The 13,537-nt window shown below is 37.5% G+C and overlaps 3 protein-coding genes across 3 annotated transcripts in view; 2 read left to right on the top strand and 1 right to left on the bottom strand.

The window, feature by feature from the left end:
* The first annotated feature begins 1,685 nt into the window (after positions 1–1,685).
* mrto4 (MRT4 homolog, ribosome maturation factor) lies at positions 1,686–4,178 on the top strand. Its single transcript, XM_056734742.1, has 8 exons — positions 1,686–1,781; positions 2,066–2,124; positions 2,396–2,499; positions 2,586–2,667; positions 2,826–2,893; positions 2,979–3,130; positions 3,249–3,325; positions 3,565–4,178. Exons 1-8 carry the CDS (start codon positions 1,754–1,756, stop codon positions 3,703–3,705), a joined length of 711 nt encoding a protein of 236 aa, XP_056590720.1. The 5' UTR covers positions 1,686–1,753; the 3' UTR covers positions 3,706–4,178.
* akr7a3 (aldo-keto reductase family 7, member A3 (aflatoxin aldehyde reductase)) lies at positions 3,958–6,821 on the bottom strand. Its single transcript, XM_056734741.1, has 7 exons — positions 6,338–6,821; positions 5,490–5,677; positions 5,122–5,226; positions 4,894–4,990; positions 4,679–4,778; positions 4,469–4,598; positions 3,958–4,377 (listed from the first exon to the last, which is right to left on the bottom strand). Exons 1-7 carry the CDS (start codon positions 6,729–6,731, stop codon positions 4,216–4,218), a joined length of 1,176 nt encoding a protein of 391 aa, XP_056590719.1. The 5' UTR covers positions 6,732–6,821; the 3' UTR covers positions 3,958–4,215.
* A 1,395-nt stretch (positions 6,822–8,216) lies between these two features.
* megf6b (multiple EGF-like-domains 6b) overlaps positions 8,217–13,537 on the top strand; it is a 49,964-nt gene continuing 44,643 nt past the window's right edge. The window contains exons 1-3 of the mRNA XM_056734808.1: positions 8,217–8,484; positions 9,402–9,536; positions 11,306–11,415. Of these exons, the coding sequence (XP_056590786.1) occupies positions 8,402–8,484; positions 9,402–9,536; positions 11,306–11,415 (328 nt within the window). The 5' untranslated portion in view covers positions 8,217–8,401. The remainder of the gene's footprint in view (positions 8,485–9,401; positions 9,537–11,305; positions 11,416–13,537) is intronic.

Raw genomic sequence — 13,537 nt, 5'->3', positions numbered from 1 at the left:
CACAGGTCAAATATTAAACAGACTATAACTTCCTATATGTAATAATAGTTAAGCAAAACTTAAAATAAATAAATAGTCAAATGAGAAACATATTTTTGCAACATTTGATCATTTTTGTTAATGCAAGTTAATAAAAACACAACTGTTTATTTTTTATTAATGATTGTTCGTTATGCATATGTATACAATTACTTAAAAAAAATAACAAATAAAATATGTTTTGAAGTATTGTTTTTGTTAGTTCATGGTTAACAAATGCAATTTTTCATAAAAGTAAGCTTGTTATTATATTAAAGTGACCAAAACGTTTAATTAAAAAATATTAAAAATGCATTTTTTATCTGACCTCAGAAACATTGGATCGCTCTCTTTCTTTTACTTTATTATATTCCATTTAATTTAATGTGCATATTAAGTCTAACTTATTGCAAACCATAAGTGGTTTAGTGCACAGACTGTAAACTTGGTTTACTGTTCATTAGTCTATCTATATTAAAAAGCAAGGCCTCAATGAAAACATGCCGACCACATGACCAGGAAATGTTCATTTTAAGCATTGACATTTTTGGGTGGGGGGTTATCTGAATGGAACACTGTATTCAGTATTCTCTGCCAACACAGAAGAGTTTGGTGAACAGACTCAGACATTACACACGGACACTCTTCCCTGAAACCAGTCCTGCCTTGACAGTCAAACAAAGCCAACACACCTCAATCTGTCATACCTGGACAGGATCATGAGGATTTATTGGGATAATGTATAATTTTTGTCATTGTTTTGTGCAGACAGGTAAAGTTTAGCCAAATCTGTGTTTGTGTAGTCATGTCTGCTACAAATCCTTTTTATTCAGCCTCAAAAGGGTAACAAAGTATTCACCTTTTCTCGTATTAATCTCTATCATTTATCATAATCAGGGCAGATCCACTTTAATGATATTATTTGTCCCTGTAAAAGGTTTCTTTGTTGAAATAGCAAGCTTTAGTTCTGGATATTTATTGCTCGGCTTTACAGCAAAGGTTTTTGTTGTAACTATAGTAAAACTATATTCAACTTTAAGTAAACATGTCAAAGGTTTACCAAATTCTTGAGATAATGTAAGAGTTTCCACATTAATTTAAGTTTAGGTTCACATTTTTCTTATCTTTAATAATAATCTGATCATCAAAATGATTTCAATAATACTCCATAGCATAGGCTACCTACATTCTTTAACAAATAAATTATCTTAAAGTTGTTAAAACTCTAGTTTAATAATATATTTTCTAATACTCTTCGAAAAGAACTCACCAGTTAAGATTAATTTATTCAGTATGTTTACAGTCAACATGTGGCAGTGAGTAAATTTAATAGAAATTATTAATAGACTACAGGTTTTGGTGTGTATACATAAAAAACGTTAATTAAAAAATGTAGCATAAAATAAGAACATTAACTTTCTCATTTACTTGCGAAGAACTACCTACTGCACTCAAATAATATCACATGCCTGCCACCTGCTGGTTAAATGTGGAAACATCCGGCACTTTTTCATAGGTTTCCCGGGAAGGAGTTTAAATATCAAACAGGGTTGTATATTAAACTCATAAACATTATTTACGTCAGAAAAACCTTTCTAAACTCATGTCCGTGACATAAAACTACAGTAATAAGTATTTATGACACTCACATCACGCACCGATAGGTGGCGATGCGAGACATGAAGCGCTCTGAAATCATCAGCCGAAGAAGAAAACCACATCACACGTGAGAACCATGCCGAAATCTAAGAGAGACAAGAAAGGTACGAATAAACATTTGTATTATATTACATATCTTTTTAAATGTTAATCGTATGTACAATTTATCTTCATGTAATATGACTGTGTCGTTTAACTCGCTTTGCGTGGTTTAGTTGATGTGAGCTAATAAATACGATTTTGTTTCTTGCTCATGAGTAGTAGCCTTACTTTTAAAATGTTTTAACTTGTAACTTTAGTTTGTCATAAATATTTATAAAAGTAGATTTTGACAAGTCAGAAGTTTAGAAGTGTTCTGACTACACGATGTTAATCTTACTGTTTTCAGTGTCTTTAACCAAAACAACCAAAAAGGGGTTGGAAGCTAAACAAAACCTAATTGAAGAGGTGAGTAGCTTTCTGTTGGATCACACAAGCACTACTAGACTACCAGGGTTTTTGGATGTATTGTTTTGATGTATTGATTGACAATGCATTATATTATTTGGATACGAAGCATAGTAATACGTATTATTGAAATTATTTGGACTAAAATATAAATGAAGGAGTGTATGGCTACATTAATAATTTTGTGTCCATTTCCATTCTATCACTGTACCACCACTGTGCTATTGTAATTGATAGAAAGAAATGAATATTTCTATTCCTCCCCTCTTAGCTGCGGAAATGTGCAGACATCTACAGATACGTGTTTGTATTCTCTGTAGAGAACATGAGAAACAACAAACTAAAAGACATCAGGACGGCCTGGAAACACAGCAGGTACACAAACAATCGCGTGATGATGATGATATGCTCATATGCCTTTCCTTTCAGATTCTAAAATAATCTTGGTTTTGTGTTTTCAGATTTTTCTTGGGCAAAAATAAGGTGATGACAATCGCTTTAGGTAAAGGACCCACAGATGAGTATAAAGATAACCTGCACAAGGTTTGTCATATGTTACTAATGAATATTACCAACATTCATCATTTATTTATTGACTCGGATAAACATGTAGTGGATATTATCGACTGCAATGGTATAACACAAATGCATGAGTGCAAAACGAAATAAGCGTAAATCTGTTCTTATGGTTTGTCCTCAAGGTGAGCAGGTTTCTAAGAGGTGAAGTTGGTGTTCTTTTCACAAACAAAACCAAAGAGGAGGTGAAAGAGTAAGTATACATTTTAGTTCAATTACGTTCTGCTGTCTATATATCATCGACCGCTATTCATGACGAACTTTGATTATTCAATTAGGTATTTCAGTAACTTTAAAGAGGTGGATTACGCCCGTGCAGGGAACCAAGCAACCATGGCAGTGACATTGGATGAGGGTCCGCTGGAGCAGTTTCCACACTCTATGGAGCCTCAGCTGAGACAGCTTGGCCTTCCTACAGCTCTGAAGAAGGGTAAAATACATTATTCACTTCACACTGCTACATACATGAGATTCTAGCAGATTAGAAAGGGAACGGAAGATCTGTAAATGAAAGAAATCAGCTAACATGAATCATTTTCCATTGGCAGGTGTGGTTACGCTGATTAAGGATTTTGAAGTGTGTAAAGATGGAGACACACTCACTCCCGAACAAGCTCGTATTCTGGTGAGTGTCTTACACTGTACACTTTTAAAATGCCAAATGACTTGTTATTCGAATATGATGCTTTTACATACATGGTTAAATTGTTTAAGAAACTTTTTAAGGTAAGATTGACTGTTGAAATTCACTTTTAGGAGTACAGTAGCACATAGCTGAATTGAAAGCTAGCTGTCACAAAACACAAAAAATACAATTATTTATTCCGTCATTTAATTTGCATTGTTAAATATATTTTTATTTAGAAATTCTTTGGAATCGAGATGGCAGAATTCAAATTGTCTATTAAATGCATGTGGAACTCTGAAACCGGTGACTTTGAGAAGCTGACGGAGGGTGAGGAGGATGAAGGAATAGAGGAAGATGATGGAGATGAAAGTGAATAAACTTTGACGCATGAAATGGAATTTTTACACGAACATTTTCCCTTTTGTGTTCCAACAAAGATGCACATAAAGTGAATTTTCTCAGCGAATTTCCATTTCTGTCGGAGTCTTGGGAAGTTTTGTGCATTTGGTTAAGTTTGTAAACAATCGTATTGTGCAATGTTCTGCAGGATACTATAAATACAGGATGTTGTGTGACGTCATTTTATGACAGGAGTGATTTTATCGGAGAAGATAAACAGCAACTCAAGATTTGCCAATATTACAGATTTATTGCATTCACATTCAAACATGTACATTTGAAAAACAGCAGAAAATCTCAAGAGAAGTTTGATTTGAAAGACTTAATGTTTGAGTTTATTAATATGGTGGGCTGTTCCAACTCAGTTTATCACTTTTCATTGAACAAATTAAATGTCAAAATGATGTTAGTAGTACAAAAATAAAATTATCTGTATGTTAGTTCTCATAAATCTGGGTTCAGATTTTTTCTTCTAATTGTCATGATGTTTAGCGGAAGTAATTGGGACACTCGTGGGCCACTAAATCCCAGGCGTGTTTGAAAGCGTCCACAACTTCATTTTTTAATGGCCCCTCAGCAGCCGCCGTCAGATTCTCACATAACTGCTCCATAGTGGACATCCCGATTATGACCCCATCACCCAGATCTCCCTGCACGTGACACACAGCACGACACCGCTCAGATACTGACAACTACATCATTTACTTATTCATACATAATCAACAAAAACAGTCCGTTTACCTTCAGCTGGGAGTGGTGATACATCCAGCGCATAGCAGCTGACGTTAGAGCCGGTTTCTCTGATCCATACGCTGCTTCCAAAGCCTTACAAACAACATCTATGGCCTGGAAATGACTCTCCTTCCAATATCTGAAACCAATAAAACACATGGTGTAAAACTCTGCTCTTCCTGTTAGTGTAATGCATATGTTGTTATACTGTTAGGGTACCTGTCTCTGTAAGCACCAGCCCAGTTGTTACCAAAGAATCGACCTGCAGGCTGAGCTCCATCTTTATCTTCATAGTGGTACTTTCCGGTGAGGAGTCCACCTGTGTGAGGAGGTGTGGGTGAATCACAATATCCTTCAATGATATTTGTGAAAAGTATTTTGAAAGTGCATATTAAAACATATATATATATAAAACATATACATATATAAAGTACCTGCCAGGGGGTTGTACGCAAAGAAACGGATGCCAAAGAACCGTAAACATGGTAATAGTTCAGTTTCCACTTGACGTGTCGTTGCATTATACATGCCCTTTACAAAAAAAACATCCAACTTGTTAATACTTGCTATTACACAGATATTTTGTGAGTACAGCAAAACAGAAATCAAACGGGTTGTGAAAATCATGCCTTCAAGATCAGCATATTTTTCGATGGACTTACCTGATACACTGTAGGAAAAACCCAGTTATTGTGTTTGCAGATAGAGCAGATTTCTGCCACTTCCCATGATGCATAGTTTGATAAACCCAACTCCTTGAATTTGCCCTAAAACAAAGAATTTGCTTTATTTTGATCATCAAACTCACATTTTAGATACACAGGTGAATGGGTACAGCGGTACATCAGCATGTAATGTTTTTCTCTGTGTTTATGTTGTATCTTTTTTATTTAACAGAGTATGTGTATTGCTCCATTCCTACGTGTTGATGACTTTAAAAACACATACAGTATAAGTCAAATCTTGTTCAATAACCTGATAGTCAAGCATGTATCAAAGTTCACATCTGTTGTCGGATCTGATGTCACACCTCTTTATGGAGCTCATTGCAGGCCTGTAGTGTGTCACGAATAGGGTTCTGGTGATCTGGAGCATGCAGGTAGAAGATGTCCACACATTGTGTCTGTAGTCTCTTAAGGGACGTCTCCAGCTGTTTACGAACACTTTCTGGTTTCAGTGTTTTGCCGTCCCAGGGGTTCGCTTTAGTGGCGATTCTCACTTATAAACAAATGAAACAGATCAACATTTTACAAGATCTTAAAACAACTATGAAATCTCTAGTATTCTTTGTCTCAACAGTAACATAGTACAACAATTTTATTTTTTATGTGAAAAATACCACATAGTATTATTACTGCACTATGATGACCCTACAATTGGCCTACTTTCTTAAAATATGCACTGAATTTCATTGCAAGAAGATCTAATGAGTGATTTATTATTTTTAGAACGTAAACACATATATATATATACATTTTGGGTGAGTTAATAATTAAAAATATTTGTCTCAATACAACAACAACATTGTTGTCACATGATCTCTACATCGTGTGGCGTCTAGTTTTGTGCTTCTAAATAAATAGTTATTTCAATTCAAAATCGTGAGACATGAAGTAAACTATTTAAAATCTAAACAAACAAAGTATTAAACTTTATGATCTAGCATAGTACGCCTGGTTCTACTTTCTGCTGCGCTGCACAGACCAAACGGATTATGACATCAAGTATCGCGAGGGCCATTCCACAGCGCAGCGTTCTAATCGCTCTCGCGATACTTACACGTCAAACACTGATACGATGCGCATCGCCGTGTGATTTCAGTGCACCGCGATTTTATGCCTACAGTATTCACTGCACACCAGTTTGAGACGATCATACCTGTCGCAGGCAGCCGCAGGCCTCCTATGATGGTCTCTGCCTGTCCATCAGTGTACATGTATGCGGTGTCGAGCTCATTGTGGCCGCTTTCCAAAAACTTGTGCACCATCTGAGCGCTCAGCTGCGCGTCTGCCCGGCCGCCGAACGCCATGGAGCCCAGCAGTGTAACCGGCCGTTTGGAGAGAGACATGCTGCGGATGAGTTTTAACTGCGATGGTTTGAGTCTGGTAAGAAATCTGCGGTGAACTGCGCACAGGCCTGCGACGCCAGCGGAAAGCATTGCAAACACATGCAGTAAAACGGGGCGGGAACTGAGGAAGCGTCGCGCAAGTGCCGAACCTGTGTGTAAACGTAGAGGGGCAGCGCTGGGCAATGGAGAGCCATTGGTCAACATATGGAGGTGGACATTTGGATGTCCAAAGTTTATCTGTTTTTTTCTAACATTAACATCTAGAAGTTTTGTTTCTAACGTTTATCAATCTGTTAAAGACACGATGCAATTCACCGTTTAACCTGAAGATGTCAGCACAACACAAATAACCCCCTTTACGAAAATGAACCATGGTTTTATTATAGTGAAAGTTTTATGGTTTTATCAAAGTGAAAATATGGTTCTGTAAGATAGCAATGTTTAATTTGTGGTTACAATGGTTAAACTATAGTGACTATGTGTGGTTTAATATGTAGTTAAACCAAGGTTAATTTTCGTAAATACACCAGATAAGGTAGTTGGAATGGTTTTAATGTAAGACTTCTGATGGTTCATATTTGTAATGGAAACCAAGATGTATTGCTTTTTTAACAGAAATATCGCTTTTTTGGTGATGTAAATTTGAATCCAGTTTTGATATGACATAAATGATATAATACAACAATTTTACCTGAGCAAAACCAGAGTTTTGTGCGCTTCAATAAGATTTGTACTGACGTTTCTTAATAAACATTCTTGCATTCATGACATTTATTTGCAAATTAATCTTGGCAGTAATAAAACATAATAACATTAAAACATCTGTGACAAACATGGATAACACAATGGATTTATCTAGCAAAAGTTAGGAAAACAGTACTTTCCGTCTGAAATGACATTTTTAACATGAAGGCTGAGAAATAGTTGTTTTATTCCCCAGTGTGACAAGATTGATAACTTTATTTGCGTATCGTGCATTCTATTTAACATTCCTGAACATAATATAAGCGTAATATTTCTGAAGTAACTCATCGGTCCTCAGGTCTCAAATACCAGCAGATGGTTTTTAGTTTTAGTTTTCTGCATTCTAGTCATGGCAAAGGTGTTGAACCCTGGTTGGCATTGACCCCTGAGAGCAGGATCACTGGAGTTAGCGAATGTTTCTATGTTCTGCTGCCCCCAAATCCCTGCTGTGACCTCTTGAACCTGCCCCATGATATGACCCACAATCCTTTGCTCTCAGCTGTGACTCGGTCTTCTAAGGAGGGCAGCATTGGCTACCAATGTAGTACAAAATCAGTGGCCTTCATTAATAAAAGCAATTTTTCTGGCTGTGGTTCACTTATAAGTTATTTTGTTGTTTTCTCTAAAGCGGGTATCATTATAGATGCCACAAATTGTGAAATAGGGAACTTAACATTGTACTTTTACAGTTCTACAGTTGCATATTGTATTGTCTGTGGTATGAATGAAAAGCAAAAACATGTATAAATGAATTAAAAAGTGACATTAATACGACTCTCTTTCATGTGGTGTAATTGTTGTAATTGTGCACTTTGAAGTGAAGATGATATAACAGTGTTCATGGTGAAGGAGAGTCGGTCTGAGCTCGTATAGCTGGTTTCTGGATTCCTTTGCACTGCTCCTTTTACTGTAGCTCCTACAGGAAGAGCAAGTGTCCTGGGGGCATTTGGATTTGAGTTTCCATCTGAGGTTCTCCTCCTGTCGTTCGCTCCCGATCCGACCAGAGCTACCTCAGCCCGGAGGATCTCCACACACTTTAATATGGACTCAGATTCTTCAAGGGTTCAACATTTTTAAGCGTCTTTTTCGGCTGCTGCGTTTATTTAGACCGTTCAGAAAAGCATCTGAGGATGGATACAGTTTATTTTTTAATCATTTTAATTCATGGAATTAATGCAGTATCCCGCTCTGGAAAGGATCTGATGCCACAAATGTGAGTCACTTCTTTGTTGCGCAAAAAAGTTTTAAAGCTTCTTTGTTGCGCGGTCGTTATTATTGCTCAACTTTAGTTAATGTCAGATTTAATATTGTTTTTAATAAATGTAAAGCCTACATATACTTTTATACTCGTTGTAATATCAGATAATGAATCAGGTTTTGATCAGCGCGTGTTTGGAAACGCAGTTGGACGCGTATTTACGCACTGGTGACATTTGGCGAACACGAGAGAAATCGCTCCAAATTTAATGAGTTGTATTTTCAACGTCACGTTTGAGCAGACCGGTATTCCCGAGATGTAAAGTAGAAACCCAGAGACCACAGTCATATGAAACTAACAAGAGTTTTTAGTTTGTATCCTTTAAACGGTTTTCAAGCATTAATGTTAGAGGCATACATTCCAAATAATACCTTACTTTAAATAATACCTGTTACTTTTCTGTAACATAATCTCCTTTTAATATATATATATATATATATATATATATATGCAGATATAAGCAATTGATAATCCTAGAAGTATGTGCAGTTCAGCTATGTGAATCGTGTGTCTTGTCATTATGACTGGCAGGTGCCTATCAAAACTATCCAGACCTGTGGAATTCATTTGTTTGCTTTGCTATGTTTCAATCTTATTAAAAGACATTCATGCATTTGTAAGTATTGCTCATGTTTAATGTTTTATTCTTTGGTTTGGATTGTGTGTCCCAGACAGTGAATACACATCATATGGGCTGGCAACCAAAATACCACATAGGTTTAAAAACCATAAGGATTTATTCCTTAACTGACTCCCATTGTGTCCTTGAAGAAGACATTTTGTTGTATGGTCCTGAGAGCACGTACTAAACGTACAGTATGTAACTTTGGCTAATGCATCATCCGAATGTTATGTATTATTTCATCTGACAGGCCGAACGTGTGTACGGAGCGAGAGGTGAAGCTGGTGGCTCACATGCAGCCGTGTGTCCAGGCCTTCACACGAATGGTTAAAGTCTGGAAGCAGGGCTGTCAGGGACACTCGTGGTGTATGAACTATGAGAGGAGGTGAGTCGGATCATTGTTGCATAAACAACATTATTTTACTTTTTGACTGCGTAGTGCTTCATTTGAATAGTTTCACATTGTTTGGTGAACAAACAGATGTAAAGATAATCTTGCTGTTGTTCGAATGAGCTTTGAAAGTCAGAGAAAGTTTAACCCACCCACAAGCCTTTACGATACTGTTTAGGTTTCTCTTTAAATGCGCATTTGGGATTTTTTCACCCATTGAAAATGAAGAAGCAAAATCTTCAACACTGACTAAAAGAGAGGCGTGCCTGACAGAAGAAAACGCCACTAACCCTTTTATGTGCACGTCAGCCTTCTCTTCTGAATTTTCTAAAAAGCTTTTTGTCGTCAGTGTCACGCTTTGTCCTTTAATCAGACCTCTCCTCTCCTTCAAGTGTACAGTGTAGTTACAAAGCATCAATTTGAAAGGCATCTCACAGGGTCTTTCATACCTACAACACTGAACGGCCTTTTAACTCTGTGACTGACAGGCCCTTTCAGTCCCTCATTCAGGGGAGGATCTCTGTTCCTCGCACCGGCACGTTCTCCTCCGTATACTTACCATGAGAAAGACTCGGGCCCTGAAATTACACGCTATAAACACAGAGCACAGAGTTACGACTCTGGAGCCGATCAACAGAGACTTTAAAGTGCAAGAGAGAGAGACGCCTTGAATCTCACAAGGTCACAGAACATCATTAGAGACAGAGAGCAGCTTCGCAGATTACAGTGGCAGAACTCATTTACAAACTTTAGTCATGATCTAACATCTCTCTCTCTCTCTCTCTCTCTCTCTCTCTCTCTCTCTCTCTCACACACACACACACACACACACAGAGAAGCTTTCATTAGCTCACAGAGCTTTCAATCCGAGAACAATGTTACAGTGGCTGATGACAGACTTATGTGTTCACTAGTAAAGAAATCGTAATCCTTACCTGTGTGCTGAATGGAAAAACCAAAAATGAAAACCCTGTTTTCATAAAAGTTTTTTGAAGCGAGTTTGTGTAATGATGCATATACTCTGCAATTTAATAAATACAATTATTGTGCGATTTAAAGACATCTGCTTCTGTGGTTTATAGCGCTTTTGGAAGCACATTTTGTGCAGTTGCTAAGGCAAGCGTCACTGTTAATATTGATCAGATGTGGGTTGAGGATTTTAACCAGTATTCAACTTTGGGGTGTAAGATGTCCCATGTTAACTCACATCTTAAGCATTTAGCAGATGCTTTTATTCTCTTACCCAAAATGTTTTAATTCTTTCATCATTTACTCACCATATGTAATTACAAACCTGTATGGGTTTTCTTTCTAAAATATTTTGAAGAATGTTGGTCACCAAACACCATTTGACCCCATTTGACTTCCATTGTATGAACACAAAACCTTGGAGACATTTCTCAAAATATCTTCTTTATTGTCCCACTGTGGAAAGAGTCACATACAGGTTTTAAAATTCATGAGGGTAAACCAATGATGACAGCACTTTTATTTTTGGATACTCTAGGGGAAAGTCCTTAACAAAGTTACAAAGTTTTAAGGGTCCCCGGTAATATCTAGGAACCCAAAAAACAGAGATTATAGGATGGGCTTTGTTAAATTTGATAGTTGCCAGGCAGTTGTTTCCTAGCAACAGTATTTCCATGCATTGGCAAACTGGAAAGTTTTATATTCAAATACTTTTGTGTATATTCTCTTAAAGTTACATCAAAGAATAAAACATGCTAAATATGCTTTCTCATAAAGATTCCACTGTTTTCCAGGACGGCGTATTACACGGCGTACAGACAAGTGTATCGTCAGGAATATCAGACTGTTTCCAAGTGTTGTCCGGGCTGGTCACAGCTCAATGGAGAAGCCGGATGTCTCTACCGTAAGTGTCCTTTAAAAACAGAAAGAGCTATGTAACGTCTTTAAATGACTGCAAAGGTGATTGAGATAAAAAAACAAAACTGTTGGGCATTCATTTATGATTATTGTGGGATCTTGTTGTGTGGTGAATGTTGAGCGATAGAGGATTTAAAGCGGGCGTAACACACAGGGTTTCTGCCAATCTCATATTGATCTTGAGTACCTATAGAGTAGTATTGCATACTCCGTATCTACAAAGATAATTTAGTTTGATCACATATATAATTGATAGATTCAGCTGTATGGTTGTTTCTGGAAACATACGGCGTGTGCAGGGGGGAGGGGTAGGCTGAACCAAACCACGTGCGCACCCATTGTCAACAAAACACAGACATCAGTTTCACTCACCGCATGTTTCGAGAACTGTCCAATAAGGGCCTAAGAAAAGTTGTTGCGAAACAGTTTTATATGTTCGAAGAAAACTTTCCGAAACCTGTACGATCGCTGGGGGAGTGTATCGAGCACAGAAATACACTATCTGGTGTTGCCAGGAGAAAGGTTGAAGAAAAGTGTAAATTCACACAGCCTGCCCACTCCAAACAGCGTATAAAAGCAAAACAGCTATAGTTGGTTTGATGTTTGTCTGTCAGGTGAAGTATTCTTGGCCTGAACGTACTGCAATATGAGACTTATACGATTTGTGGTTTTTATCCAAAACTCGTGGTCGGAATGACTGACAGTTGTGTAACAGTTTATGCCCTGGGTAGTGATTTTCTCTGGGGTTTTATTACTAAAGCCCACACAAACCTCAAAGACCCCTTTGTCCATCAGAGAAGGTGAAACTACTCATTATAGCCGCAGGATTTCGCCCCGCTCCCCAATCCAGATCTGGTTTGTTTTAAAACAAGTTCAGAAAGACGGTCAACATGCATTCCAGCGTTGAACGTCTCCCAGCGTGAGCTGTCGGATTTAGATTTCCCGTATCTTTGGAGGTACAGAAGGACCCTCGGCTTTTATCCCCGTAATTTAAGACCTGGAAGCACTTTAAGAAACAGGACAAACTAATCACTCGCCTTTCTGAGTCACTGAACAGAGACAAAACGTGTGTTGAGAAATCCCCGTCTGACTGGCACGCGTACAGAAACGTCTGTCTGCACAACCTTTTCATTCGACATTATTCGATCGAACGGACGGGCTGGACACTGTTAGATGTGTAAGGCTGTAACAGGACGGACGGGTTGAGTTGTGTTGTGGAATTGAAAGGTCATCTGCGGTGTTGTCATTGTTCACCTGTCAGCGGGTAGTTTAGGAGCGAGTGGTGATGGCCCTAAAGAGCATGAATCTAATGAGCGCTTTAACTTGAGGAACGGCCTGTAATAAAGAATTAGATCAAAGCCTCTCGAATAATTTAACTTCAGGACCTTGGTTTTATATCAGTCATCACGTATCAACACTGTGAAAAAATTATTTATCTTACAAAATAAACAGAAATGTTTTTAAAATTTAAACTCAAAAATTGAAATAGCCATGAGGCTTTGTTGAGATCTGTTCTGAAACTCTAATGGAGACATTTGTAAGATTTCTGACTCTTTTTATCAGAAGAGATAACTCAGAAGCGCAAACACATTATATCTGTTTAGTTGGTTACATTTGGTAACGTTTGTGACAAATTTAGTTTCCTCTGCAAAACTTTATCTTGAAACATTTATAAAATTTTGTGTTCGTTTGGAAACCCTGTTTACTTCTTTGTTTTTAAAGTGCCTCAGTTGACTTAATGACTTTGATTCTGAATGTAGAAGTGCTTCAATCGACTTCCTTCCTCTTCAACAAGACTTTCACTGTTTTTCCTCTTGAAAATCCCAAGCTGCTCATTAAGAGTTTAAACTGGGATGTCTGGGACAGAATGTGTCCAGTTATTTCAATGGATTCTGACAGGGTGATTTGAAACAGAACTGACCATTGAGCTAACAGTGGCACTTTTGGGGTTTGTTAAGAGAAGCAGACGGAAGTGTTGACATCAGGGTGGTCTCGGTAGTCACTTGACGAACAATCATAGTCATTACAAAGCTTGTTAATTGTCCAGTTCGAAGTTAGAAATTGTGTTTTTATGTTCTTTCAGGATTGATTTATGTTTTGAATGTGTT

Source organism: Triplophysa dalaica, chromosome 21 (assembly GCF_015846415.1).
Source record: "Triplophysa dalaica isolate WHDGS20190420 chromosome 21, ASM1584641v1, whole genome shotgun sequence".
NCBI lineage: Eukaryota > Metazoa > Chordata > Actinopteri > Cypriniformes > Nemacheilidae > Triplophysa > Triplophysa dalaica.
The sequence above is the reverse complement of the archived record's forward strand: the minus strand, read 5'-3'. Positions and strand labels throughout refer to the sequence as shown.